This window comes from Hyperolius riggenbachi, chromosome 8 (genome assembly GCF_040937935.1).
Source record: "Hyperolius riggenbachi isolate aHypRig1 chromosome 8, aHypRig1.pri, whole genome shotgun sequence".
NCBI classification, from domain to species: Eukaryota; Metazoa; Chordata; class Amphibia; order Anura; family Hyperoliidae; genus Hyperolius; species Hyperolius riggenbachi.
Window position 1 is genome coordinate 73,128,698 of NC_090653.1, and position 27,524 is coordinate 73,156,221.

The window sequence follows — 27,524 nt, forward strand, 5'->3', positions numbered from 1 at the left end:
AGAGTTCCATTCCCTGAGATTATGGGCCTGCCTGGGTTCCCCTCTTTGTGGACTTTGGGAAGCATGTAAAAGCAGGCGGTTCTTGGCTTTTCCGGGATAAGAGTCTGTACATGAAGCCTGGTGTTTACGGGCAATTTCTTTACCATCCTATTGAGTGCCATCCTGTACCTTTTTGTTGGGTCCTCCTGTAATTTGGCATAGTGCATGGTGTTAGACAACTGTCTTTGTGCCTCCTGGATATAGTCATCGGTGTTCATGATGACTATGGCACCCCCTTTATCCGCTGGCTTAATAATAATGTCCTTATTCTCCTTAAGGGATGTGATAGCTTGTTGCTCTTGCAATGTTATGTTATGAGCCAGTGTTTTTCTTTTATTCAGAACCCTGTCAGAGATTTGGCATCTAAATTTGTTGATGTATTTGTCCAGGGTAGGATTTTTTCCAGCTGCAAGGGTCCATCCGCGTTTTTTTGTGGATCTGGTGTGTGTTGGCTCATTATCAGTAGTGTTGCAAGATTCCTTGTCATAGTAGTGTTCCTTGAGACGTAGCTTCCTGAAGAATTGTTCCATATCACCACAGAGTGCAATCTTGTCTATGGGCTTTGCAGGGCAAAATGACAGGCCTTTGGACAGTACTGCCATTTCAGCTTCAGTGGCCTGATAAGAGGAAAGGTTAATGACACCTGTGGGTTGCTCTTTCTCTGCTGCTGCGGTATCCAAGTGTCCACTCTTTATTTTGAGTCTCTGAAGTTTTTTCTTCTTGTTTTTAACTAAGATCCTCTGCAATTTCCTATAAAAGGTCTGTAGCTGTTCCCATGCTCCTGTGGGGTCATCAGTTAAAGATGATTTCAGACTTTGTATATGGTCCTTCACAATCCTCTTCAGGTTATAGCAGATTTTTATTAGGTTGTTTCGTACTCTCTCCGAGCTCCTCCTGCAGATTTGTTCTGCAAACCTGCTATTGTATGTATTCAGGGTGGGATTCTGTATCCTCAGTCCTTGTGGTATAAGGTTCTCCTTTTTGCATGTAGTCAAGAAAAAGATGTCGCTGTCCAGCTGTGCAAGTTTCTTTAGGTCTTTTTTCAGTTCCAGGAATGTGCAGTACATTGCGGTATCTTTCAGCATAGTAGAAGCAGTAAAGTGTTGTACCGTGTTAGCCATGAGTAAAAGCAAGAAGTTTTGAATCAGGATGATACCATTTATTGGCTAACTTAGAGATGGATAAACAGTGAGCTTTCGACTTATAAAAAGCCTTCGTCGGACTGGTTCTTGACCAGAACTGAAAAACACAGCTTATATACACTGACATACAGAGGAGAAACATTCTTTAGCAAACATAAATGTAATTAGATGCCTTAACTGTTACTGAGGAGGCTTTCCCAGGCATCCTATCTAAATTGATAAGATCAATAGAATCCTCAACATGACATAAAGCAGACTCTGGTGATGAAGAGACATCGTAAATTCCGAATTCAAATGGTAACTGGCCTGGTTACATGCACCATTAATTCTAAGCTTAAGAGAATTGTGGCATTTAAAGCCAGCACCTGAAAGCAAATAAAATGAATAGTGACAGCGAATTTATCGACGACATCTTGATCATCTGGTCTGCAAGTGAGGAGGATCTTGTCCAATTTCACAGGAACTTCAATGTTTTCCATCCCACAATCAAACTGAAATTGAGCTACTCTCACAAGGAGATTAACTTTCTTGACACCACCATATACATCAGAGAGAACAGCTTACAAACGTCCATGTACCGCAAACCGACGGATCGTCCCACATACCTCAGGTATGACAGTTTCCACCCCAAACATATAAAGAATTCCATAATTTACAGCCAGGCAATAAGATGCAATTGGATCTGTTCTGACAAGGATGACAAAGACAAACACCTGGGTTACCTGAAGAAGAATTTCATAAAACAGGGATACAATCCTCTAATGGCTGAGACCCAAATCAGGAAAGCTAACAACATCCCTAGGACTCAGCTCCTGGAGTACAAGCAGAGCCAGGAAGAGAGCCGTGTCCCACTGGTAGTAACCTACAACCCACGCTTGGAAATCTTAAGAAAGATTGCAAAAGAACTTCATCCTGTTCTACACAAGGATCAGAGACTGAAAAAGATATTCCCTGAACCTCCCCTCCTTGCGTTCCGACAGCCACCCAATCTTAAGCAGATGATAGTGAGGAGTGCCTTAAATAGGCAAGAACAGAATGGAACATTCCCCTGCCGAGGGAAAACATGTGGGACCTGTGAATACATCCATTCCACTGACAGGATACTAATACCGGGTACACAACAGGAATACAAAGTACAAGGCACCTTTTCCTGCGACTCATCTAATGTGGTATACCTGATCATGTGTGCAAAATGCCCCAACGGAATTTATGTGGGAGAAACAAGTCAACCACTGCGGGATCGCATGACACACCACAGATCCACTATTAACAGCAGGAAAAAGGATATTACAAATTATACTGATCTCCCAATACCAACACACTTTTGTTTACCTGGACACAGTTTAAGCGATTTTCGCGTCACTGTATTAATGGGTGGCTTCAAATCGGGAAACATGAGACTAACACAAGAAACTAAGTTTATACATTGGTTCAAAACTGTACAAGGTGGTTTAAACAAGGACTCCAACTTCTTGTGCTGGTACGATGGGTTTTAAATGCCACAGTTCTTTTAATTTTAATTTTTCTATCGTTTCATTCATTTTTGTGCCATATGCTGTGTAAGATGGAATTCGCTGTCACTATTCATTTTATTTGCTTTCAGGTGCTGGCTTTAAATGCCACAATTCTCTTAACCTTAGAATTAATGGTGCATGTAACCAGGCCAGTTACCATTTGAATTCGGAATTTACGATGTCTCTTCATCACCAGAGTCTGCTTTATGTCATGTTGAGGATTCTATTGATCTTATCAATTTAGATAGGATGCCTGGGAAAGCCTCCTCAGTAACAGTTAAGGCATCTAATTACATTTATGTTTGCTAAAGAATGTTTCTCCTCTGTATGTCAGTGTATATAAGCTGTGTTTTTCAGTTCTGGTCAAGAACCAGTCCGACGAAGGCTTTTTATAAGTCGAAAGCTCACTGTTTATCCATCTCTAAGTTAGCCAATAAATGGTATCATCCTGATTCAAAACTTCGTATGGTATCCTGTGGGACACTTTAAAATGCGTCATTAGAGGAACTTTAACTAGTATTAAAAGTAAAATGAACAAAGAAAAAAATAACAAGATTAATAATCTATTAACATCGCTCCAACAAGCAGAATGTGAACATAAAAAATGTGCAACTATTAAAACTTTATCAATAGTGACCGAAATTAGAACATAACTTAATGGCCTTTTGGATACCAAATGTTCATTAGAACACAAAAAAACTAAAATATATGTTGGGGAAAAATACATCAGGGAAAGTTTTAGCTGATCTCCTGAAAGATAAAGGAAGATCTAATTTTATCCACCACATACAGTAATTGATAAAAAAAGGTATAATAATACATGACACTAAACAGATTTCAAGAGAATTTTCTAAGTTCTATAATGAACTATATAACATGGATGAGTCAAACCTGTTAAATCCCAAAGACTTTCTAGACAAAATAAAACTCCCAAAGGTAAGCTTGAAGGATAAAATAGAACTAGAATCCCTGTTCTCCCTGGACGAATTCTGCAGGACTGTAAAGGAATTACCCCAAAAAAAATGTCCAGGCCCTGACGGATTTAATGCCGAGTTTTACCAATCGTTTACGGACATTTTAGCACCCCTATTTTGCAAGCTTATGAATAACAACGAAAATTCTACATTTTTTTTCTAATGAATCAAATCGTGCAACTATCACATTAATCCCGAAAGGGGATAAACAGAACCCAAGCTGTGCGCAATTTAGGCCAATTTCTCTCATAAACTGTGATGTAAAAATCTACGCTAAAATATTATCAAATAGATTAAATAAAATAATTGGTCATCTCTTGGGGAAACAACAATCACGTTTTATTAAAAACAAACAAACCAAGGATAATATATATACCGCAATTGACTTGATTCAAAAGTGTAGATTAAGAGGGAAAGGTGCAGTGGTGATCGCAGTTGATAAAAACGAAACAAGGCGAAATGAAGATATTGGCTTATGCCAATGACCTACTCCTAACCTTGACGGATCCACTTAGCTCGACAATGAAATGTCGAGATAAGTTTAATCTCTTTGCAAAATACTCAAATTTTAAACTGAATAAAGAAAAAACTGAGATCTTAAATATAGGTTGCTCTATGAAACTTATAGAAGAGATAAAACAAACTAGTGAATTTAGATATAATAACCACTCAATTAAATATTTAGGCATTAATCTTACCAATAATCCGGATTTACTTTTAAAAAGTAATTTTTAAAAAAATAATGGACGAATGTAAAAAAAAATTGAGATCCTGGGACTGTCCGTGTTTCAATATAATTGGTAGGATCAGCATCATTAAAATGCTGATCCTCCCCAAACTTATTTTTCTGCTTCAGAGTTTACCGATAGCCATCCCTAATGCATGGTTCCAGAACTGGCACAAGATATTCCAGAATTTTATTTGGAGCAACAGTAAGCGTAGAATAAATTACAAACTGGCCATGAAAAGAAAAGACCAGGGCGGACTGGCCGCCCCAAATTTATATAACTATTATAAAAGTGTACATCTGACAAGAATCCTAGAATGGAAAATAGAGACCACCACCGATATAAATAATAAGATATGGCCACGGCTAGAGGAGGAGGAATCCGACTTGGACCTTGTTTTTACTTGGATCCCTAAAAATATTAATAAAGTATATAACTTATCGTCCCATCCATTGATCAAACCAACCCTAAAATCACTGTTCTGGATAATTGAAAAATGGCAAGAGAATACAGGGTTCTCTCCCTTGGCAACCTTAGGAGATAACCCAGACTTTCCCCCAGGTCTTGACCCAGCTTGGTTTGGCAAACATAATATAAGTCGTGAAACACACTTTATTGATATTAGGGGTAACCGTGTTCTGGGAATTAAATCGATTTTTAAAGGTAATAATCAGGTTACCTTATGGGGTTCTTCTCAGATACACAGTTTTGCTCAAAAATGGATTTCGCAGTTTGCCCAGAGGGTGGAACTGAATAATTTTGAGAAACATCTTTATCTGGGGGAAAAAATTAACAAATCAATTTCTAGTCTATACTCAGATATTTGTGTTGCAGAGTATGGCCAGGATCTCCCGGCGTACTGTAAGAAATGGGAAAGAGAGCTGGGGTTTAGTCTGGAAGGGTCATGGCCACAAATATGGCCACAAATATGGGCAAATAACTTTAAAATTCAGGATCCAAGGTTACAACTGATACAATTTAAAACAATTGGTAGATGGTATATTACACCACTTCGTGTTAGCAAGTTTGCAAGGCGCGGGGTGATGTGCTGGAGATGTGGACAGGGGGATGGAGATACTCTACACATGTGGTGGTGGTGACCGATAGCCAAAAAATTCTGGGATGATATTAGCCTCCTGGCTGAGAGATTGCTAAAAGAAAAATTTGAGCTTACACCAAAAGAAGCAATCTTTAGTTATACAGATACAAAAAAAAAGAAAGTCCCGGATGCTTATTGATCAAAGAATATGGCACAATAGTGGCTAAAAGCATCATCGCTAATAATTGGAAAAATCCGGCCACTTTGGATACAAGAGAATGGTTTGTCGGGATGGATGAACTGTGTAAGAATGAGGATTTGGGACGTGCAGCTAGACCTGAAGAAGTGTGAAGAAGCCTCACAACTAACCTTAGTTAGGTTACCTTAAAGAGAGTGGCTGGGGAGGGGAGAGGGGCATGTGTAAAAGGGTGTTGTTGTATGTGTGTAGGATGTGTTATGAGAAGGATAGTTAAATAGCAGGCTCAGCAACAGTCGTTTAATGATGAGGGAGGGTGAGAAAAGAAAGACCTAATACGCTTGTATGTAGCTACTACCAAACTATGATGATCACACAATTCAGTTCAGGAGTATGGCAAGAAAAGAGTATTGCTAATGCCACATGTAACTGATTACTCAAGAATTTGGGTCTGTGTGCTGAGTTTAAAAAAAAAAAAAAAACACCATGAAAGAGTAGCTCTAGCTTCCGGTCAGTTTTGGAAATATTTACCTGGTTGCAGATTTAAATGGAAGGATTTTTTTTTAATAACATTGAAAAGACTTATGCAATGACTATTTGTGTTTATGACATTTTATATTTTTTATCTAAAGTGGAATTCTCCTTGAAACAGCACTCGTTTCTTTTCTACAGCTAAGTGAGAAATATGGGCCTGTGTACACATTGTATCTGGGCAACACTCGAGCTGTCGTTCTGGTTGGTTATGATGTTGTGAAGGAAGCGTTGGTCGATCGCAGTGATGCATTCATTGCCAGAGGTCAAACTCCAGGAATAGTACTACTGTTTAAAGAGTTTGGTAAGATAATGTTAATAAGGCAACATTTTGTCACTGGTGCCCACTGGCGAACCCCTGTAATAATACAGACATGGGGGTTCAATGAAAGTATTCACACTTAAGCATACTACACATGACTAGGGATGATCAATGATATGCAAATACTTCAGAGTTTATGCAAATTTATGTTAATGTTTATGCAAATATATGCAGCTTGAAAATGGACCAATCAGCAGCTGCTTCAGCAGTGTTCGTTAAAAAACAATCAGCCTTCTTTAGACCAAGTAGAATTTGTAAGGGGCCGGCAAGCGGTGGACGGAACTAGAAGAATATTGAACTTACTGCACTCCTTGGAGGCTGGTTGAAGGCCTTCTCTGCTTCTATCTTTAGATGCGGAGAAGGCCTTTGACAGAGTCCATTGGGGATTCCTGAGTTCAGTATTATCTAAATTTGGGGTGATTGGGAAGTTTCACAAAGCCATCATGGCCCTTTACAAATCCCCTTCAGCCTGTGTGAATGTATCTGGGTTCTTATCTAAATCGTTTGATATATCGAATGGAACGAGGCAGGGGTGTCCTCTCTCACCCTTAATCTTCATTCTGGTAATGGAAACCCTAGCGGAAACCATCAGATCCAACCCAAAGATCACTGGCATTCCTTTACAACATTTATCATCCAAAATTTGTCTTTTTGCAGACAACGTACTCATTTCAATAACAGACCCCATCACATCGTTAGAGCAGATCTCTTTATCCTTAAAAAGATTTTCTGAGGCCTCCCTTTACAAAATAAATGAAAGTAAATTTCAGATATTGGGTTTCTATATACCAAAGCCACTTAAGGATAAAATCACCACAAAATTCCCCTTCCCTTGGGCCTCTAAATACATAACTTATTTAGGAGTAGAGATTCCGACTTCTCTAAAAGGAATCTACTCAGCGAATTTCCCAAACCTTTTAGCCAGAATTAAAACAGATTTAACACACTTAGCAAAATTTGAATTCTCCATACTAGGAAAAATTGCTGCCTATAAAATTACAGTTTTTCCAAAAATAGGAGAAAAGAATAGGTGTCCGCACGATATCCCTTACATCAAGTTCCTTTATTATGGACGTATCCACACCAAATCACACATCATGTAGCTGACATGTTTCGAACCAGACGGTTCTTACTCATAGCTAAAAAGCATACTATTTGTGCGGTCCCTGTGGGTGAATTTATCAGGGCGCGACGTAATTGTTCGGAGGAGACGTGGCTCGGAGAAGAATTTAAGAGGGTGGAGAATAGACTCTTGGATAGAGGTTATCCTGGGTGGATGATCAACAAAGGTAAAACTAGAGCCAATCAAAAAAGCAGGGATCATCTACTGACAACAACCGGAGGAAAAAATACTGCAGATTCAAGGCCCACTTTTGTTACCACCTACAGTGTGGAATTTAACAGGATAGTCTCTATTTTGAGAAAGTATCTTCCTGTGTTAAAAGGGGATGAGGATTTGCGGGGTATTCTACAACAGGGAGTACGCTTTGCTAGTAGGCGCGCACCCACTCTGGCCCAATCCCTCTCGCCCAGCCTGTTTCAGTCTAGTCCTAGACCCTCAACCTGGCTCAGTCTGACCGGCTCATATAAATGTGGGGTGAGAACATGCCACTATTGTAGTGTACACAAACGAACACGGGAGGCAATATCAACCTCAAATGGACGTAGGTTCCCTATTAAGGAATTCATCAATTGTGGCACGTCTTATGTGATATATCTTGTCACGTGTACGGAGTGCTCCCTACAATATGTGGGGTGCACTACCAGATCTTTACATGCCAGAATTGGTGAACACTACTGCGGCCCAGGGTGGCTCAGTACCAACATTTATAATGTAGCGAAGCACTTTCGCCAGGTCCATGGAGGAAATATGGCTTCATTCTCTTTTCATGGTCTGGAAAGGATCCTCCCAGCCCAGAGAGGGGGGAATTTGGTTAAACGACTCACCAGCCGAGAGGCTTTATGGATCTTTAGACTGGGAACGAGACTTCCAATGGGTTTGAATTCCCGTTGGGACTTAGCATTAATAACTTAGTGAGGAGTTGCTCCGGTGTATTTGTTTGTTGTGCTTTCCTACTATCTGATTTTATTTATTTTATTCTAGGAACTTTTTCTATATATTTTAAATAAAATTTGACAGAGTACAGACATTTCGCATGAGATATATCATAAGGGTTGTTTCTCTTTGGAATGTGAATATCCCTTCCTGGATGTGGTGCTTAGGGGAGTGTCTCTAATTGTGGGACCTCCCCCTCCACAGGAGGTTGGTATATATAGTGTCTGGTGTCACAAATTTTTAGCTATGAGTAGGAACCGTCTGGTTCGAAACATGTCAGCTACATGATGTGTGATTTGGTGTGGATACGTCCATAATAAAGGAACTTGATGTAAGGGATATCGTGCGGACACCCTTTCTTTTCTCCTGTCTCATTGGATTGGCCTGTCCTGGTTCCGGCACTATCCCAGGGAGGTGTGAGCGGTTTCCTGGTGACTTCTTTTCCAAAAATAGTCGCCGATTATATATGGAAAGGAAAGAAACACAGACTTTCCTTTTCCACTCTTTCGACTCATACTAAGTTAGGAGGTTTTGGACTCCCCAACCCCTTGCTATACCACTACGCTTCAATTCTGGACATGTCACAATTATGGAACAGAGCTGACACAACAAAATACTGGGCGACACAAGAGCAATTATTCTCCAAAGCCCCCTTATTGGAATTACTTTCCCTCAAGCGACACAAGCTACCCATTATTGACAATCCCCATCCTTTATTTAACTCTACACTACGGGCATGGGAATTTGCCTTAAGTATAATCCCTACTTCCTCTAAAACAGTACCTCTTAAAACCCCTCTAGAAGCCCTATGCGCAGCTATCCCTGAACTTAAAATCAATACATGGATCGCAGCAGGAATACTCACAATTGAGGACATTGCTAACCCAGATCTCAAACCTTACTCATATCTTAAATGGAAATACAAACTCCCCGACACAGCACTCTTCACCTATATCCAAATATCTCACCTGCTCGCCAAAAAGTCCTTCCAACCCAAACCATTAGACAAAGATATTTGGGTATTTCTATACACACTCAAGTTCAGAAAAGGTGGCATATCCTTTTGGTATGATATCCTGAATAAATCTAACCCCTCTCCTCTATGCAAATATCTACGAATTTGGGAATATGACCTCCAAACCCCAATACCACTTTCACAGACATTATTGGCTCTTCAAACTCTTAAGAAATACTCGAAATGTATTACGCACTATGAAACAGTTAAAAAAATCATATGCAAATTGCATCTTACACCCCTTACCATGTCCAAATTCTCCCCTATAAATAAATCCACATGCTGGAGAAACTGCTCACAAACAGGCACACTACATCATATCTTATGGGAATGCCCACTTGTTAAAGCTTATTGGTCTAATGTGGGGAAAATATTAACTGATATATTAGGCCTCAACTACCAGATTTCACCCCTCCTAGCCTTATTCTATATTGGCCTTGAGTCATTTCCCCCTGAGCTACCTATGGTAACTACACATGTAATCTGTGCAGCTAGACAATTACTATTTTCGCATTGGAACCAACCCCATATCCCCGCGACCTCCCAAATTATCAATCTAACAGACCAAAATCTCAAATTGGAGCACCTCCTCAGACTCAAAGAGAACCAAAACTTATTGAAAAGTAAATGGGAATTTGATTGGTCCTCTTTCTTATAATCCCATTCATCCTAAGAATCTAACTACCTCACAACCCAACTATAAACCCACGGAGAATCAGACCTAACAACCTGAATAGCTAACCCCTACTATCATAATTTTCCTCACCAGAAGTGCGATCTCTCCTCCCCTTCCTCTCCTCCTCCAACACCCCGCCCCCCCCCCCCCCCCATCCCACTAGTCCAGGTCCTCTGTAACCTAAATACAAAACCTGTAAAAAATACCCTCCTACTCAAATAAAGATTCTAAATTTTTGATAGTCATGATCACCTCTTTAGGTTGGATATCTAGAACCCTCACACTACATTTATACCCACTACGAGCTGCCATACCCTCCTTGTCTTTGATCATTGCATAGGAAAACCTTTACCTCTCCCATGAGAGGTGATCCTTACATCATCAGTGCACTATACAATGCTCTTTGTCTCAGTAGGTCCTACTGTTTAGGCCAATTGTTCATTTATCATTCTATTTTCAATAGGTTCAAATTCTTGTTATAAAACCTGTTAAGAAAATTGTTATAATACTGTATAAGCCTTCTATACAAATATCCTTGTTTAGAAATTGAAAACCTGTTTATTCATGTGCACAATTCAATAAAAATGATTTACACAAAAAAAAAAAACAATCAGCGGCCGCTATGCACACTATGCTCGCTCCCTGCCGCCGCCTGTTACCGTCCAATTATTCGTCTAACTACAGTTCTTATTAAACATCCTCAGCAGCGCTCAACAGCCACAGATGAGACAAAGCCTCCACCATCACCCTTATGGTGCATGACTCACCGAGTCTGCTGGGCTACCCTTGCAGCAGCCAGATTACACCTACGGGGCATTCAACAGGATCCCCTCGCTATTTGACTACAGCTGGTTACTTCTGGCTCCTCCTCTTGTCATATGCAAACGTTGCACTCTACCTCAGAGCAATAATACATATCATAGCGCAATATGCTTCTAAAAACCATAAAATGTATTCATATTGTCCACTCATGTTTAGTTGCATGGTATAACAAGCATAGAGTTTTGCCAATGGGCTCTCCCCCGCGCGGTTTCCTGGTCTAACCGCCCAGCCGTGAACCCCACTGTCCTCCAGCCTGCTATTCCAACGTGCCTCGGTTCATCTAGGACTTTCCGTTCTTCCGTTCCCAACCACCGGTTACCATCCAATTATTATAACTAGACAATTGCAACTGCACCTGCGTGTCCGCACCCGTGTGTGACCTCGCTCCCGCTCACGTCTCCTACAGGAAAAAAGTGCTTTACAAATGTTGTTTGTTGTTGTTCTTCTTCTTATGTCCTAGAGATAAAAACATAGGAATTAAAAATGTCTGTGTTTTAAGCCAAAGCCTTGTAACATACACAGATGGTCTTCTGTGTGAGCGAAGCGACATAATGACCACAGCAGACCATTACTGTGTCCAAAATCGCTTAGTGAAAAATTCCTGGTACAATAAACAAAGAGGAGAAAATCCTAGATAGTGAGACAGCTAGAAACATGCGGCAAGAAGGGGTGCTCGGATACCCCTTTTCAAAATCCGAATTGATTCGGATCCGGATACCCAGATATCCTGATCCGAATCGGATATCCGAATCCGAACTTTCTAATATGTGCGTACATGCGGATATCCGAACGCATAATCCGGGATATCCGGGCGGATTCAGATATCCGAATAGAACACCGGAAGTGGCCTTTAAATTGCTTCTAAAATGTTTTTTTAGGGTAAATGAGGCATGTAGCATAATTATTTTTTAAAGGGAAACTGTAATGATCTGCTCAGCTGCCTGTGCAGGCAGGCAGCTTTTTGACCATTGTTCAGGTCTGCATTCTGCAGGTCTCTGGAAGAGAGACCTTTTGTCAGTTTTTCAGCTTGCTGCTGCTGAAGAATTTGCATACATTTGTCATGCAAATTGCCTAGCCACATCCCTTGTAGGCTTGCTCTATATATACCATGTGATATCACAGACCTTCGCTGGTCATAAGGATTTATCCTGTGAAACACTCTGGAGAGTGTCAGCCTTGCTCATTGTTTGAAGATTAGCTTAGAGTAATTCCTGGGACTGCACTCGGCAGGTTTCCCTAGTGCAGTTAGGATTGCATTTCTGTTTTGTTTGTCTGTTGCGATTGTCCTGTCCCTGCGGTGGTCGACAGGAAGTCGTTCTGATCTTTGTTCTTGGAGTATAGCTAGAGCAGCGGTTGCTACCAGCTATCTCCTCTTTCTGTCTTGCCTGGATCGCACTCGCCTTGCGCTAGTGCTGTGGATCCGTCTGATCTCCATCTCGCTGTCTCCCTGGATCGCACTGGCCTCTTTTTGCTAGTGCTGTGGATCCTATTTCTCGCTTGTTCCTGTTTTCGTGTGTCTGTCTTGTCTGCTGCGAACGCTTGCTGGAGGCTCGGTGAGGTAACCGTTAAGCAAGTGCTCGCGTCCTCTGTTTCATGTTTGTCTGTCGATGGTTAGTTAGCCGTGCTTGTCTCTATTGTGCTTATCACGTGGAGACCGCGCACGAACGCGTGCACTGTTGCGAATGAGTGCGGTGTTCGTGTTCAGTTAGCGTTTGTTATTTTCCTTATCTCCTCATTGTATGATTTGCTGTGCCTTTGCTACTCTCGTGCTCTGCCTTGCTGTAGCCTTGTGTCACGTCTGGCGATCGCACCTCTCGCGATCGCGTTCCTACTTCATATCTGCTGTGGTGTGTGCACCGTCGCGGGTTGGCGACTGGTTTGGTGCACACACATACAATCTGTCTCTGTGCTCATTCTCAATCACCTCTCTTGCGATTGCGTTTCTTCCCTTCGTACAATTCCTGTCTGGCGTGTGTGGTAGGGCAGAGGAGCTGTTCCTCTGCACTCCACAGCTCCACCTGCCGACAGGAATTTCCCTCTACAGGTGCATTGCACCTTCTGCTGGGTTTCCTCAAATTATACGCTTGTGGAGGATTTCCGCAGTGTCAGCGCACGCCTTGTGCACTGATCATGGAGAGAATCCCACAATTGTTACAGAAACACTAATTGATTATGTGGGGACTTAAAATCCCCCCCCCCAAAAAAAAAAATGGCTGTAAATTAACATCAGGACTAGGTTCCAGACAGCGGTCGTGCAGCCTACATGTGTCCAAAGTCCAACTGCACAACTGGGACATTTTCAGGCCGGACACCTCCAAAAAATTACGCAGCAATTGTGTTTTGAATTAAATATAGGTGGTATCAGTGGCCTGTGGCACCCTGGTGGTGGGAGCAGCACAGGCAGCAGGAGCAGGGCAATGCAGCAGCAGCAGGTGTAACGTGTGCCAGGAGCATGCCGGACGTGGCACTTGGCATGTGGCACATGGCACTTTGCATGTGACACTTGGCACATGGCACGTGGCACTTGGCACATGGCACTTGGCACGTGGCATGTGCCACGTGCCAAGTGCCGCGTGTACGTGGCACGTAGCGTTGTTGGTACCACGGCTGTAAAAAATTTGTGAACCAGGCGGCTTAGTTAGTAATAGTTAATCAGGAGGAGTCAGGAGGTTGTGGTGGTTGTGGTAAAGGGTGGTAAGGCAGGCATAGTGATTCCCAGCCACTTCATGTCCACCTCTTGCCAACAACAGGGAAAGACTCGCCCAACAGGGTCTGGCGGCGGTTTTTCCTTGCATGGGAAGCGGTGTAGAGAGCAGAGGAGGCCACTGAGGACTGGCTGCCTGAACATGCCTCAGTGTCGGCAGGAGTGGCAGAGGGGGTTCTGGTGCACCGAGCCTGACCACTGCCAGCGCCAGCTTGCTTCAGTCACATGATGTGGGGTACTTGTACTTTATTAAAATCGGGGTTGGACTTTAAAGCAAATCAGCACGGAGTGACAGACAGCAGAGGAGAAGACGCTAGTGCACACTAACTGTCACACTGACACTGCTCAGCACAGCAGTTCTGTAGTAAGCTAACACAGTAGTACTACTCTAACAACTAACTAGCACTGACTGCACTACTAACTACACAATAACGCAGTAATCCTATTCCCTAACCTATACTGTGGCTAAGGCTAATAGCAGGCCAGCAGCTGGCCTGGTCTGTGCATAGCACACACACAGACACAGGACAGGACCTATAGCAGCTGCTGCTGCAGGCCTGCAGCAAACACTTTGACTGTCACTGAATGAAATCAAGTTAGTTATCTAATAAACAATAGAACAATAGTGTAGTGATAGTGAAGGTGTTAATCACTGAACAGCTTTAGGTTTATCACTGTATACAGCACTTGCTAGGCCAGCAGCACTGGAGCATGTCTTTCAGTGAGCAGTCACAAGCAAGGACGAGATTTCTCATCATGGCACCCCTCCTTAATATACAGAGGGGGCTGGCCAGGGTTCCCTTCTGGGATTGGGTGCTATGGCTTAGGCTGGGAGCCCTCTGATTGGCTTAATGAGGTCAGGAGGGGCTGGCCAGGGCTCCCTTCTGTGATTGGTTGCTAGGGCTTCTGCTGGGAGCCCTCTGATTGGCTCAGTGATGTCATGGACGTCATCTCCATGGTTACAGTATCCGGATTCAGATATCCAATGGATATCCGACTGGATATCCGGATTGCGGATAAATATCCATTCGGATTTGCACAGAAATCCAGAATCCGGATCAGAGGTCGGATAGCTGAAAAAGTTCGGATTATCTGGGTAGTTCGGATATCCGGAATCCGGATTAGCACCACTGGCGGCAAGACATTCTGCCAATATGTATGCTGCATAGACTCAGGAGAAGGCCTGTCAGGCTTGTCTGGTCAATGACTATAGGTCAGGCTGTATGCCCATACGACTGACCTATAGCCCAGCCCGTAACACTCCTACCTAGCACAATACTACAATACACCCTGCAGGTAGATGTAGCATACAGACTGGCAGATAGTAATCCACCAACAGAACCTGTAAACAAGAAATGCAATGGGCACAGTATTAACAAGTATATATGTTTATAGTCACCTGTTGCCTAGAAGGTGAGGCAGTCCAGACGAATGACCCAGGTGACTGTAGTGACAGAGTCCCAGAATAACAAGGCAGTCCAGATACACTTTTTAGATAGCGAAGTTGAGGAAAGCCGAAGTCGGTCCAGGCATCGTTCAAGCGTAATCCAGGTATCAGGCAGTAGTCGGCAACAGGGATCAATCAGAAGTTAGCGTGGTCAGGATACAAGCAATAGTCGGCAACAGGAATCAATGAGAGGTTATCAAGGTCAGGATACAAGCAGTAATCGGCAACATAATCAATTAGGAAGAGAGTGCATACCCAGCAACAAGCCACAGCTAATGCTATCACGGGCGATGACTGGGGGCGCTCTCTGGGTTTAAATACACGGACTAACCAATCAACATGAAATAGAATTGAAAGTAAACCAATCATCATCCAGTGTGTCAGCAGATCAGCTGACATGCAGGCACCCGTGCACTACTGTTTTCATCTAAGGAGCGCATACTGGGAACGCGTCCGCCGCTTATCCAATAGGGTCTCAGAGCCACCTTGCGCCTCAGTGACGCCAGCAGCCCGCCATGACCCGGAAATCCGAGCTGCAGCCTGGGTCTCAGTTCTCTGTCGCTGCACAGATGTCACAAGGCCTATATATTACTGTCTACACATTCTTCTGGAATGGGCATTGTGTAACTACAGACGTTCTAGTAGAGTATTGGGCAATATGAGAATACCATGAAAAAAACCCTAATATTGTGACTATAATACATTTTAATTGTTAGGGATTACAATGAGCAATGGAGAAAGATGGAAGACTTTACGTCAATTCTCACTCATGACACTGAGGAATTTTGGGATGGGGAAAAGAAGTGTGGAGGAAAGAATACAAGAGGAAGCCCGATATCTGGGAGAAAGATTAATGAAAAGCAAAGGTAGGTGGAGATAATCTTAAATGGTGTCTAGAATAAAATACTAAATAATCTGTATGTCAACTGTGACTCTTTCTTATTCAAAAATAGTCATACAAAGTAGTCATAAATCATTTATGCAGGTAGGATTTGTAGGAGGAATTGACATTTTCGCTTTCAAGCTTCCACTAGCTCATGTTCCAGTATGATAAATGTGTTCATAAAGTATAATGAATATGCTAACCGGTTCTTTGGTTCTCTAGAACATCCTATTGACCCAACAAATCTTCTGATGTTGGCTGTGTCCAATGTTATCTGCTCTGTTGTATTTGGTGAGAGATTTGACTATGAGGATAAGAAGTTCATGGACCTCCTGGGACACATGAGAAAACTTGTCCAAGGGCTAACCAACTTATCAGGCCAGGTAAACTCTCTTATGGAAACTGCATCACTTGGTTTTAGATCTACAGTGACTTGCGTATATGAACCTTCACATACATTCCATATTTAGCCACGTCAAAGAACAATTTATTCTATAACTTTCAGGCTAGGTCTACAGTGGTCAGTTGCATAACACACACATTACGATGTGTGTGAACTGCAATGTAGATTGGACATGGGGCCTGCTAAAGCAGCGCAGCTTAATTTGAAGGCGCGCCCACTTTGCTGCTTTACTTATGCAAATACTTTTCGCTAGTAGAAAAGCATTGGCTGCACTGAAATGAGCTGCCAAGAGCTGTGCCTCTGATCCAGCTCATAAAGTGTACCCGAGACGATATGTGACATGATGAGATAAACATGTGTATATACAGTGCCAAACATATTAATAACCAGGCGTTTTACTTGTTTTATTTTACTGCCTGAAATAGTTAATTTTTAGGCATGGAAGTATAGACAGCTTCTGTCTTGTTAGTACCTTGTCAGGAATATAGTAAGCATCACTGATAAGCAAAGTACAGTCATAAAAGTTTTCGTGGCAGAATATAACTGAGGGCAGGGAGAGTGAAGCAGTGAAAAATGGCGCACAGCGCCGAATGATAAAAACGGCACCGCATTCACTTTCATTATCAAATGATATTTATCATAAATGACGCAGACCTTGTGAACATAACCGTTTTAAATCATGTTTTTTTTGGCCTGCCTGAACATTATTTATCGTTTTAAGCCCTGCTTTGCTGGCGTTTGAAAATATGTCTGCCCGCCAACTTTAAAGTTTAATAGCAAAGCCCCCTTAAAAACTAGAAACACCAAATTTGTTCTGATCCCCATTGGTCGATAAGGAACCAATGGGGAGCTTAGGAGGGAAATTTAAAGATGCTTTTCTCTCGGCTATACTTAGTAGAGCTGAGAGGACGTCTTATGTGGACCCATTGCCACCGACTCCCGCTGTCCTCCCTGCCTCTCACACCTGTCACCCCCACCCATGCTGGCACTCAGTGCACCAATTTGCCTCTTGTTCCCACTGTTCTTCTTAAAGTGACTCTGTAACAAAAATTACAACGTTTTTTCTACCATCCTACAAGTTCCTAAACCTATTCTAATGTGTTCTGGCTCACTGCAGCACTTTGTACTAGTACAGTCTCTGTAATAAATCAATGTATCTTTCCCCTGTCAGACTTGTCGGCCTGTGTCTGGAAGGCTGCCAAGTTCTTCAGTGCTGGTCTGTTCCTCTATGCACACTCTAGTGTGTGTTTTATTTACATAAGCCAGCAGCTTCTCTGCTATCTTATCAGTAATAGAAGAGAGCTGGATAAAAATCCTCCTCTGTGAAAGTAGCTGGCTGACACATACTGAGGGATTACAAACACAGGCACAGGCAGAGCTGTCTGCAGGAAACCTGTAATGTTCAGTGCATGAGAGAAGAAGGGGACAGAAGGTAAACACACAAATGATCTTTTGAGATTCAAAAGGAAAGCTGTATACAGCCTGCTTATGTATGGATGTATTTTCTATGTGTGGACATATTGTACATCAATCTACTTCCTGTTTTGGTGGCCATTTTGTTTGTTTATAAACAAACTTTTTAAAACTGTTTTTGACTACTTTTAATGCGGCGGGGAGCGGCGAAATTGTGACAGAGGGTAATAGGAGATGTCCCCTAACACACTGGTATGTTTACTTTTGTGCGATTTTAACAATACAGATTCTCTTTAACATAACCTGCAAATTTGGTGTTTCTAGCTTTTAAGGGGGCTTTGCTATTATTATTATTATTTTCAAACGGCAGCAAAGCAGGGCTTAAGCTTTGAATATCGTTCAGACAGGACAAAAAAAAAGCAGAATTTAAAATGATGAATAACGTTCACAAGGTTTGCGCCATTTTAACCTTTAAAATGATTAATATCGTTTTAAACAAATATTGAGCGGAAGCGTGCGCCACTATTTAACCGGCGCCATATTTCACTGGAAGCCGGGAGAGATAAAATAAATGAAATATTGACCTTTTTCTAACTCTGGCACACTTAACCACTTCACATCCAGACCTTGTTTCCCACTTATGGACCAGAGCAGTTTTGACAGTTTAGCTATGTCCTTATTTAATTAAAAATAACTTTATCCCTACTTATGACACAGAAATGAAATATATATTGTTTATTTCAAGACAAACTAGGCTTTCATTGCATGCCATTTTTTCCCTCAAACAATTTTGTTTTCTATGAATTTTAATGGAAAAACAAGGAAAAAAAGTAGAAAAAAACACATTGTTTCTCAGTTTTACCAATTCCAGTTTAAAAATAAAAAGTGCTACTGTAGATAAAAAACCCAAATTTTGTTGGGCTATTCTTACTGCTTATCACAAAACTTAGATTATGTTCCTGTCACAACTTATGGTGAAGATATTTGATTCTGAAATAATGCTACAGAGTGTATTTTTCACGATGAACTGAGACAATAAAAGTATTTTTAATAGTAAAAATCAATCTCATTAGCTCAGGAAACATATATTCCCGTTCACCAATTAGTGCTGCATCAGATAGTGCCAGAAATGTGCACAGGAGCAAGCCCAATCCTGCACAGCACTGCTTCTGCTACAAGACGTATATCTACTGACTCATGGCTTAGATGAAGTAACAGAGGACGTAGATATACTGTAGTGGTGGATAAAGTGGTTAAAGGGACTCCGAGCAGTGCAGAAACTATGGGAAGATGCATATCATTTTAAAGATCGCTTTCTCCTCTTTCCAATGATATATAAACCTCCGCCCTACGCCTTTTGGTTTTCGCTATTTTCGCGATTCAAATTGCAGCGGCCGTGAAAACTAATAGAGAAAACTAAAAGGCGTAGTGCGACGATTTAGGGGTCGTCAGAAAGAGGAGAAAGAGAGCTTTAAAATTATATCCATCTTTCCATAGTTACATTGTATTACACAGGGCGACTTTTTCTCAAAGTCAGCAGCTCCTTTTAGCAGAAAAAGTCGCCCTGTGTAATACAATGTAACTATGGAAAGATGGATATCATTTTAAAGCTCTCTTTCTCCTCTTTCTGACGACCCCTAAATCGTCGCCCTACGCCTTTTAGTTTTTTCTATTTTCGCTATCGAAATCGCGGCCACTGCAATTTCAATCACGAAAATAGCGAAAACAAAAAGGCGTAGGGCGGCGGTTTATATATCATTGGAAAGAGGAGAAAGAGAGCTTTAAAATGATATGCATCTTTCCATAGTTTCTGCACTGCTCGGAGTCCCTTTAATGGGCTGCCTGCCACTGATTAGAGACAGTAAAACATCCAACCTACTTTGTAAATGTTTAAATATAAAAGAAAACCCTGGGATAATTTTAAAAGTCATTTTTATGACAGAAGGATAACTACAGTGGGATGCGAAAGTTTGGGCAACCTTGTTAATCGTCATGATTTTACTGTATAAATTGTTGGTTGTTACGATAAAAAATGTCAGTTAAATATACGGTGATGTGAAAAACTATTTGCCCCCTTCCTGATTTCTTATTCTTTTGCATGTTTGTCACACTTAAATGTTTCTGCTCATCAAAAACCGTTAACTATTAGTCAAAGATAACATAATTTAACACAAAATGCAGTTTTAAATGATGGTTTTTATTATTTAGTGAGAAAAAAACCTCCAAACCTACATGGCCCTGTGTAAAAAAGTGATTGCCCCCCCTTGTTAAAAAATAACTTAACTGTGGTTTATCACACCTGAGTTCAATTTCTGTAGTCACCCCCAGGCCTGATTACTGCCACACCTGTTTCAATCAAGAAATCACTTAAATAGTAGCTATCTGACACAGAGAAGTAGACCAAAAGCACCTCAAAAGCTAGACATCATGCCAAGATCCAAAGAAATTCAGGAACAAATGAGAACAAAAGTACTGTAATTGAGATCTATCAATCTGGTTAAGGTTATAAAGCCATTTCTAAAGCTTTGGGACCCCAGCAAACCACAGTGAGAGCCATTATCCACAAATGGCAAAAACATGGAACAGTGATGAACCTTCCCAGGAGTAGCCGGCCGACCAAAATTACCCCAAGAGCGCAGAGAAAACTCATCAGAGAGGCCACAAAAGACCCCAGGACAACATCTAAAGAACTGCAGGCCTCACTTGCCTCAATTAAGGTCAGTGTTCACGACTCCACCATAAGAAAGAGACTGGGCAAAAATCCCCTGCATGGCAGATATCCAAGGCGCAAACCACTTTTAAGCAAAAAGAACATTAAGGCTTGTCTCAATCTTGCTAAAAAAACATCTCAATGATTGCCAAGACTTTTGGGAAAATACCCTGTGGACCGACGAGACAAAAGTTGAACTTTTTGTAAGGTGCGTGTCCCGTTACATCTGGCGTATAAGTAACACAGCATTTCAGCAAAAGAACATCATACCAACAGTAAAATATGGTGGTGGTAGTGTGATGGTCTGGGGTTGTTTTGCTGCTTCAGGACCTGGAAGGCTTGCTGTGATAGATGGAACCATGAATTCTACTGTCTACCAAAAAATCCTGAAGGAGAATGTCCGGCCATCTGTTCGTCAACTCAAGCTGAAGCGATCTTGGCTGCTGCAGCAGGACAATGACCCAAAACAAAGCAGCAAATCCACCTCTGAATGGCTGAAGAAAAACAAACTGAAGACTTTGGAGTGGCCTAGTCAAAGTCCTGACCTGAATCCTATTGAGATGTTGTGGCATGACCTTAAAAGGGCGGTTCATGCTAAAAAAATAAAAAATAAAGCTGAATTACAACAATTCTGCAAAGATGAGTGGGCCAAAACTCCTCCAGAGCACTGCCTGATTGCAGTTATTGCTGCTAAGGGTGGCCCAACCAGTTATTAGGTTCAGGGGGCAATTTCTTTTTCACACAGGGCCATGTAGGGTTTGAGTTTTTTCTCTCACTAATTAATAAAAACCATCATTTAAAACTGCATTTTGTGTTCAATTATGTTATCTTTGACTAATAGTTAACGGTTTTTGATGAGCAGAAACATTTAAGTGTGACAAACACCCAAAAGAATAAGAAATCAGGAAGGGGGCAAATAGTTTTTCACACCACTGTATCATATAGGAGACACACAGTGATATTTGAGAAGTGAAATGAAGTTTATCGGATTTACAGAAAGTGCGCAATCATGACGATTAACAAGGTTGCCCAAACTTTTGCATCCCACTGTATAATTGTTTATCTCATCCGTTTATTTTCACCTCAGGTTTACTTTAAGGGCTAGTTAACAGTGCTCAGTTGTGTTGCAGAATAATTCTAGATGTCACCTCACTGCTCATACAATTCTGTGGGGCTGATCACATTAAAGTCTATGTCCAGTCTCCATTGCAGTTCACACTCATAACACATACGTTATGTGACTGACCACTGCGAACCTAGCCTAAGCCTAACACTTGTTTTAAGAATGTTTTTAAAGCTCTGCAGAGGTACAGAGTACCCAGCAAGCTCATGGTGAACCAGAACTCATAGGCGCGTGTAAGGGGCTAAAATGGTCCAAAAAGCCCCCTTACTAAAATGCATGGAAAACAAAAGTTTGCTTTCTCAAAAGAGAAAGTTTTTGCGATAATTCAGGTCGGAGTGAGCTCTGGGTGTTTCAAGCCCTACTCCATAGAGCCAAATTAATCCATGCCATGCACTGATGAGGATCAACCAATCCGAAACAGTCTGTATGCATGTTGGATTATTATGGCTCTGTACTAATTACAAGCTGACAGCCTGACACATCATTGCATTTCAGCGGAACTGGAGGTGTGTTTACCTTTTAAGGACGACAATGGTTCATTTGCATATATTCAGCAGAAAAGCTCTGCAGAAACGCAGGAAGTGGATCCTATGTTAAAAATAGGACCCACTTCCACTCGTGCAGAAACGCGGATCGCACATGGATCCATGTTGCACGGAAAGAAAACATTGCGGAGAGTACGGATTTGACACTTTTTCCCAGACTGCACGGGAAAACGTGTCCAATGCAAGCCTATGGGAACGGACACTGTCCGCTCTCACCAGGCTAGTTGCCGCATCCGTGTTGCCCGTTTTTGTCTGCATGATGTAATACTCATGTGTCCTGCTGCCCATCGCCGATGCTCCATCCATTCTGAACTTCCCGGTGGTCGGGGATTCTCCATTGCGCTGCAGCTGACCAATGGGAATGAGAATTCTCCCTGTTGCTAGGGAGACTTGGCTTGTTGCAGCCTATGGAGAGCCATGCTTCTGCTGGCTTCCAGGCTGCTAAAGGGACCAAGCGAGGGACGAGTGGCAGCGGCGAGACAGGTGAGTGGCGATGTGCACGTGCCTCTCGGATGTGTGTTCCATTTCTGTTCTGCATCTGCACAAGTGTGAACCGTGCTGAAGTGTTTTTGTCCACAGAGAAATATGTCCCATTGTAGATGTACTCATTGTTAGTAAAGGTTATGCAAATAACCACCGCTAGCACGGGTACACTAGAGTAAAAGTGGCCTTGACCCTGAGTCCGCGACCAGCCCTTATTTTAGTGGATAATGTGGAACAACCACATGTTTTCTCCTGTTTTCTCCGAGGTGAGATTTTCACATTATAGATAAAATGCCTTTTTATCTACTCTTTGGTACTTTTTCAGTTGCAGTGTGCAAAAGTTATTTTAAACAGAATATAAAAAATTATCTCTTAGGACAAAACTTAGTAGAAAAAGTGAAATGGATCGCCCCAATGTGTTATCGTCTACAAGCGAGTGGAAAGGAAAAGCTCCAGATGCCTTGGGGCTGCACAATGCTGCACAATGCTTGTATTTTGTAGTGATTTGGTCATCCAGTAATCAAGTAGTCAAGGAAGGGTTTGTTTTTTTACTTTGGCCAGAAACCATTGACATTTTTGTGAGTGGTGGGGCGTAGTGTTGGGCGAACAGTGTTCGCCACTGTTCGGGTTCTGCAGAACATCACCCTGTTCGGGTGATGTTCGAGTTCGGCCGAACACCTGACGGTGCTCGGCCAAACCGTTCGGCCATATGGCCGAACTAAGAGCGCATGGCCGAACGTTCCCCGAACGTTCGGCTAGCGCTGTGATTGGCCGAACGGGTCACGTGGTTCGGACCCGAACGCGCTCTGATTGGCCGAACTGTCACGTGGTTCGGGTAAATAAATACCCGAACCACGTCATATCTCCGCCATTTGTCTGTGGGTTTAGCTTTGGGTAGGCAGGCAGGGTAGTTCGCGCTCCAGCCACGCTAGCCAGGGTCCCCCCCAGTCATTGTGTGTCACTGCTGGGAACAGTAGTACACCGCTCGTTCAGCCACACTATATAGCATTCTGTGTACTGTTCTGTGTCTGCTGGGAACAGTGGTACACCGCTCGTTCAGCCACACTATATAGCATTCTGTGTACTGTTCTGTGTCTGCTGGGAACAGTGGTACACCGCTCGTTCAGCCACACTATATAGCATTCTGTGTACTGTTCTGTGTCTGCTGGGAACAGTAGTACACCGCTCGTTCAGCCACACTATATAGCATTCTGTGTACTGTTCTGTGTCTGCTGGGAACAGTAGTACACCGCTCGTTCAGCCACACTATATAGCATTCTGTGTACTGTTCTGTGTCTGCTGGGAACAGTAGTACACCGCTCGTTCAGCCACACTATATAGCATTCTGTGTACTGTTCTGTGTCTGCTGGGAATAGTGGTACACCGCTCGTTCAGCCACACTATATAGCATTCTGTGTACTGTTCTGTGTCTGCTGGGAACAGTAGTACACCGCTCGTTCAGCCACACTATATAGCATTCTGTGTACTGTTCTGTGTCTGCTGGGAACAGTAGTACACCGCTCGTTCAGCCACACTATATAGCATTCTGTGTACTGTTCTGTGTCTGCTGGGAACAGTAGTACACCGCTCGTTCAGCCACACTATATAGCATTCTGTGTACTGTTCTGTGTCTGCTGGGAACAGTAGTACACCGCTCGTTCAGCCACACTATATAGCATTCTGTGTACTGTTCTGTGTCTGCTGGGAATAGTGGTACACCGCTCGTTCAGCCACACTATATAGCATTCTGTGTACTGTTCTGTGTCTGCTGGGAACAGTAGTACACCGCTCGTTCAGCCACACTATATAGCATTCTGTGTACTGTTCTGTGTCTGCTGGGAACAGTAGTACACCGCTCGTTCAGCCACACTATATAGCATTCTGTGTACTGTTCTGTGTCTGCTGGGAATAGTGGTACACCGCTCGTTCAGCCACACTATATAGCATTCTGTGTACTGTTCTGTGTCTGCTGGGAACAGTGGTACACCGCTCGTTCAGCCACACTATATAGCATTCTGTGTACTGTTCTGTGTCTGCTGGGAACAGTGGTACACCGCTCGTTCAGCCACACTATATAGCATTCTGTGTACTGTTCTGTGTCTGCTGGGAACAGTAGTACACCGCTCGTTCAGCCACACTATATAGCATTCTGTGTACTGTTCTGTGTCTGCTGGGAACAGTAGTACACCGCTCGTTCAGCCACACTATATAGCATTCTGTGTACTGTTCTGTGTCTGCTGGGAACAGTAGTACACCGCTCGTTCAGCCACACTATATAGCATTCTGTGTACTGTTCTGTGTCTGCTGGGAACAGTAGTACACCGCTCGTTCAGCCACACTATATAGCATTCTGTGTACTGTTCTGTGTCTGCTGGGAACAGTAGTACACCGCTCGTTCAGCCACACTATATAGCATTCTGTGTACTGTTCTGTGTCTGCTGGGAACAGTAGTACACCGCTCGTTCAGCCACACTATATAGCATTCTGTGTACTGTTCTGTGTCTGCTGGGAACAGTAGTACACCGCTCGTTCAGCCACACTATATAGCATTCTGTGTACTGTTCTGTGTCTGCTGGGAATAGTGGTACACCGCTCGTTCAGCCACACTATATAGCATTCTGTGTACTGTTCTGTGTCTGCTGGGAACAGTAGTACACCGCTCGTTCAGCCACACTATATAGCATTCTGTGTACTGTTCTGTGTCTGCTGGGAACAGTAGTACACCGCTCGTTCAGCCACACTATATAGCATTCTGTGTACTGTTCTGTGTCTGCTGGGAACAGTAGTACACCGCTCGTTCAGCCACACTATATAGCATTCTGTGTACTGTTCTGTGTCTGCTGGGAACAGTAGTACACCGCTCGTTCAGCCACACTATATAGCATTCTGTGTACTGTTCTGTGTCTGCTGGGAATAGTGGTACACCGCTCGTTCAGCCACACTATATAGCATTCTGTGTACTGTTCTGTGTCTGCTGGGAATAGTGGTACACCGCTCGTTCGCCACTGTATAGCATTGTGCTCTGTGTCGCTGCTGGGAATAGTGGTACACCGCTCACCCGTCACTGTATAGCATTGTGCTCTGTGTCGCTGCTGGGAATAGTGGTACACCGCTCACCCGTCACTGTATAGCATTGTGCTCTGTGTCGCTGCTGGGAATAGTGGTACTGTATAGCATTTCTGTACTGCCACTGTACTGCTGCCAGTCAGCGTGTACTGTAAGGATAAGTGAAATGAGGAAGAAATCCGGTGAAAGAGGGAGGGGCAAGGGAAGAGGTGTTTCCCCTGACGGTTCACGTACAGGCCACAGGGGAGCACCCAAGAAAACCCACTCAATACCGCCCATGTTGTCCAGGACAACAACCCTCACAAATCCAAAAGAACAGGACCAGATAATTACTTGGATGACCTCTCAAGCGTCCAGCAGTGGGTTAAGCAGCACCAGCACATCACGCACGAGGTCCGAGTCCTCAGCCAGTTACAAGGAGCCAGTGGGCACAAAGCTGACACAACCGGCAGCGACACCACGCACACAACTGCCAGATAACCAGTCCGATGAATTACCTCAGGACACAATGGGGTATTCGCAGGAGCTATTCCCAGCCCAACAAACTTCCACCTTTCAAAGGTCAATGGAGGAACAGCCAGAAATGTTGTGCCTGGATTCACAACCGTTAACTGTGGGAAATGCACCGCGCACTGAAATACAAGGCGAGTCCGAAGAGGACTCGGAAACCCAAATCCCAGAGCAATTTGGGCAGGAGGGGTTGCAATTGCAGGAGGTCGGCCGACAAGATCTGGAAGACGACGTTGGAGTGTGCTGCGCAGAGGTTGTTGTGGGGAGCTCTACTCCACGGCGGTGGCCCACAATGACATATGACGAGTTTGAGGAGATGGAAGAGGAGGGTATGGACAATGTGGACAGAGACCCAGATTTTGTTTGTGAACGAGAACATCGCCGTCGTAGCAGCAGCACAGATGAGTCTGTTGAAGAACACACTGCTGCACGAGTTCGCCTTGTGCCACAAGGTAGGCGGCGCGCAATTTCAGGCACCACAAGCGTGGAAGTTCAAGTGAGAGGCAAAAGAGGAGCAAACAGAAATCGCCAGCAAGGAGGCAGGTGCTCCAAAGTCTGGGCTTTCTTTGAAGACTGCACTGAGGATGTTACCATGGCGATTTGCAAGGTGTGCAAGACCCGCCTGAGCAGGGGGAAAAATATTAACAACCTCTCCACCACCAGCATGAGCCGTCACATGCTATCCAAACATCCCACTCTTTGGGCAAACGCGTCAGGACAGGGTACCAGAAACAACACTGCCTCCCTTGGGTTCACCAGACTCACCACCAGACCCGCCTCAGCAGCAGCAGTAGCCCAGCCATTGCGTGGTTCACAACATTCACAAACATCAGACGACGCTGACACTGTCACTTTCCGGAGTAGTGCTCTTGAGGTCTCCCAGTGTTCATCAAACACAACAACCAACAGCCCTTCCGTGTGCAGCGCTACGGTTCAGTTGTCTGTGTCGGAGATGTTTGAGCGCAAGAGGAAATTGCCAGCAAATGACCCCCGGGCCGTGGCAGTAACAGCCAGCATAGCCAAGCTTCTGGCCTGCGAAATGCTGCCATATCGATTGGTGGAGACAAACAGCTTCAAGGGCATGATGTCAGTGGCCATCCCACGTTACGTGGTTCCCAGCCGCTACCACTTTGCACGCTCTGCAGTGCCTGAGTTGCATGAGCACGTGGTCAGCAAAATAACC

General features: G+C 43.2%; 1 protein-coding gene across 2 annotated transcripts in view; it reads left to right on the top strand.

Annotated features, from left to right (window-relative positions):
* Positions 1-27,524, top strand: part of LOC137528921 (cytochrome P450 2H2-like) — a 75,930-nt gene that overhangs the window by 13,350 nt on the left and 35,056 nt on the right. The window contains exons 2-4 of one of the 2 annotated variants that reach the window (XM_068250686.1): positions 6,305-6,467; positions 15,922-16,071; positions 16,311-16,471. In XM_068250686.1, coding sequence (XP_068106787.1) covers positions 6,305-6,467; positions 15,922-16,071; positions 16,311-16,471 — 474 coding nt within the window. The remainder of the gene's footprint in view (positions 1-6,304; positions 6,468-15,921; positions 16,072-16,310; positions 16,472-27,524) is intronic. The other variant, XM_068250687.1, reaches the window with a different exon arrangement.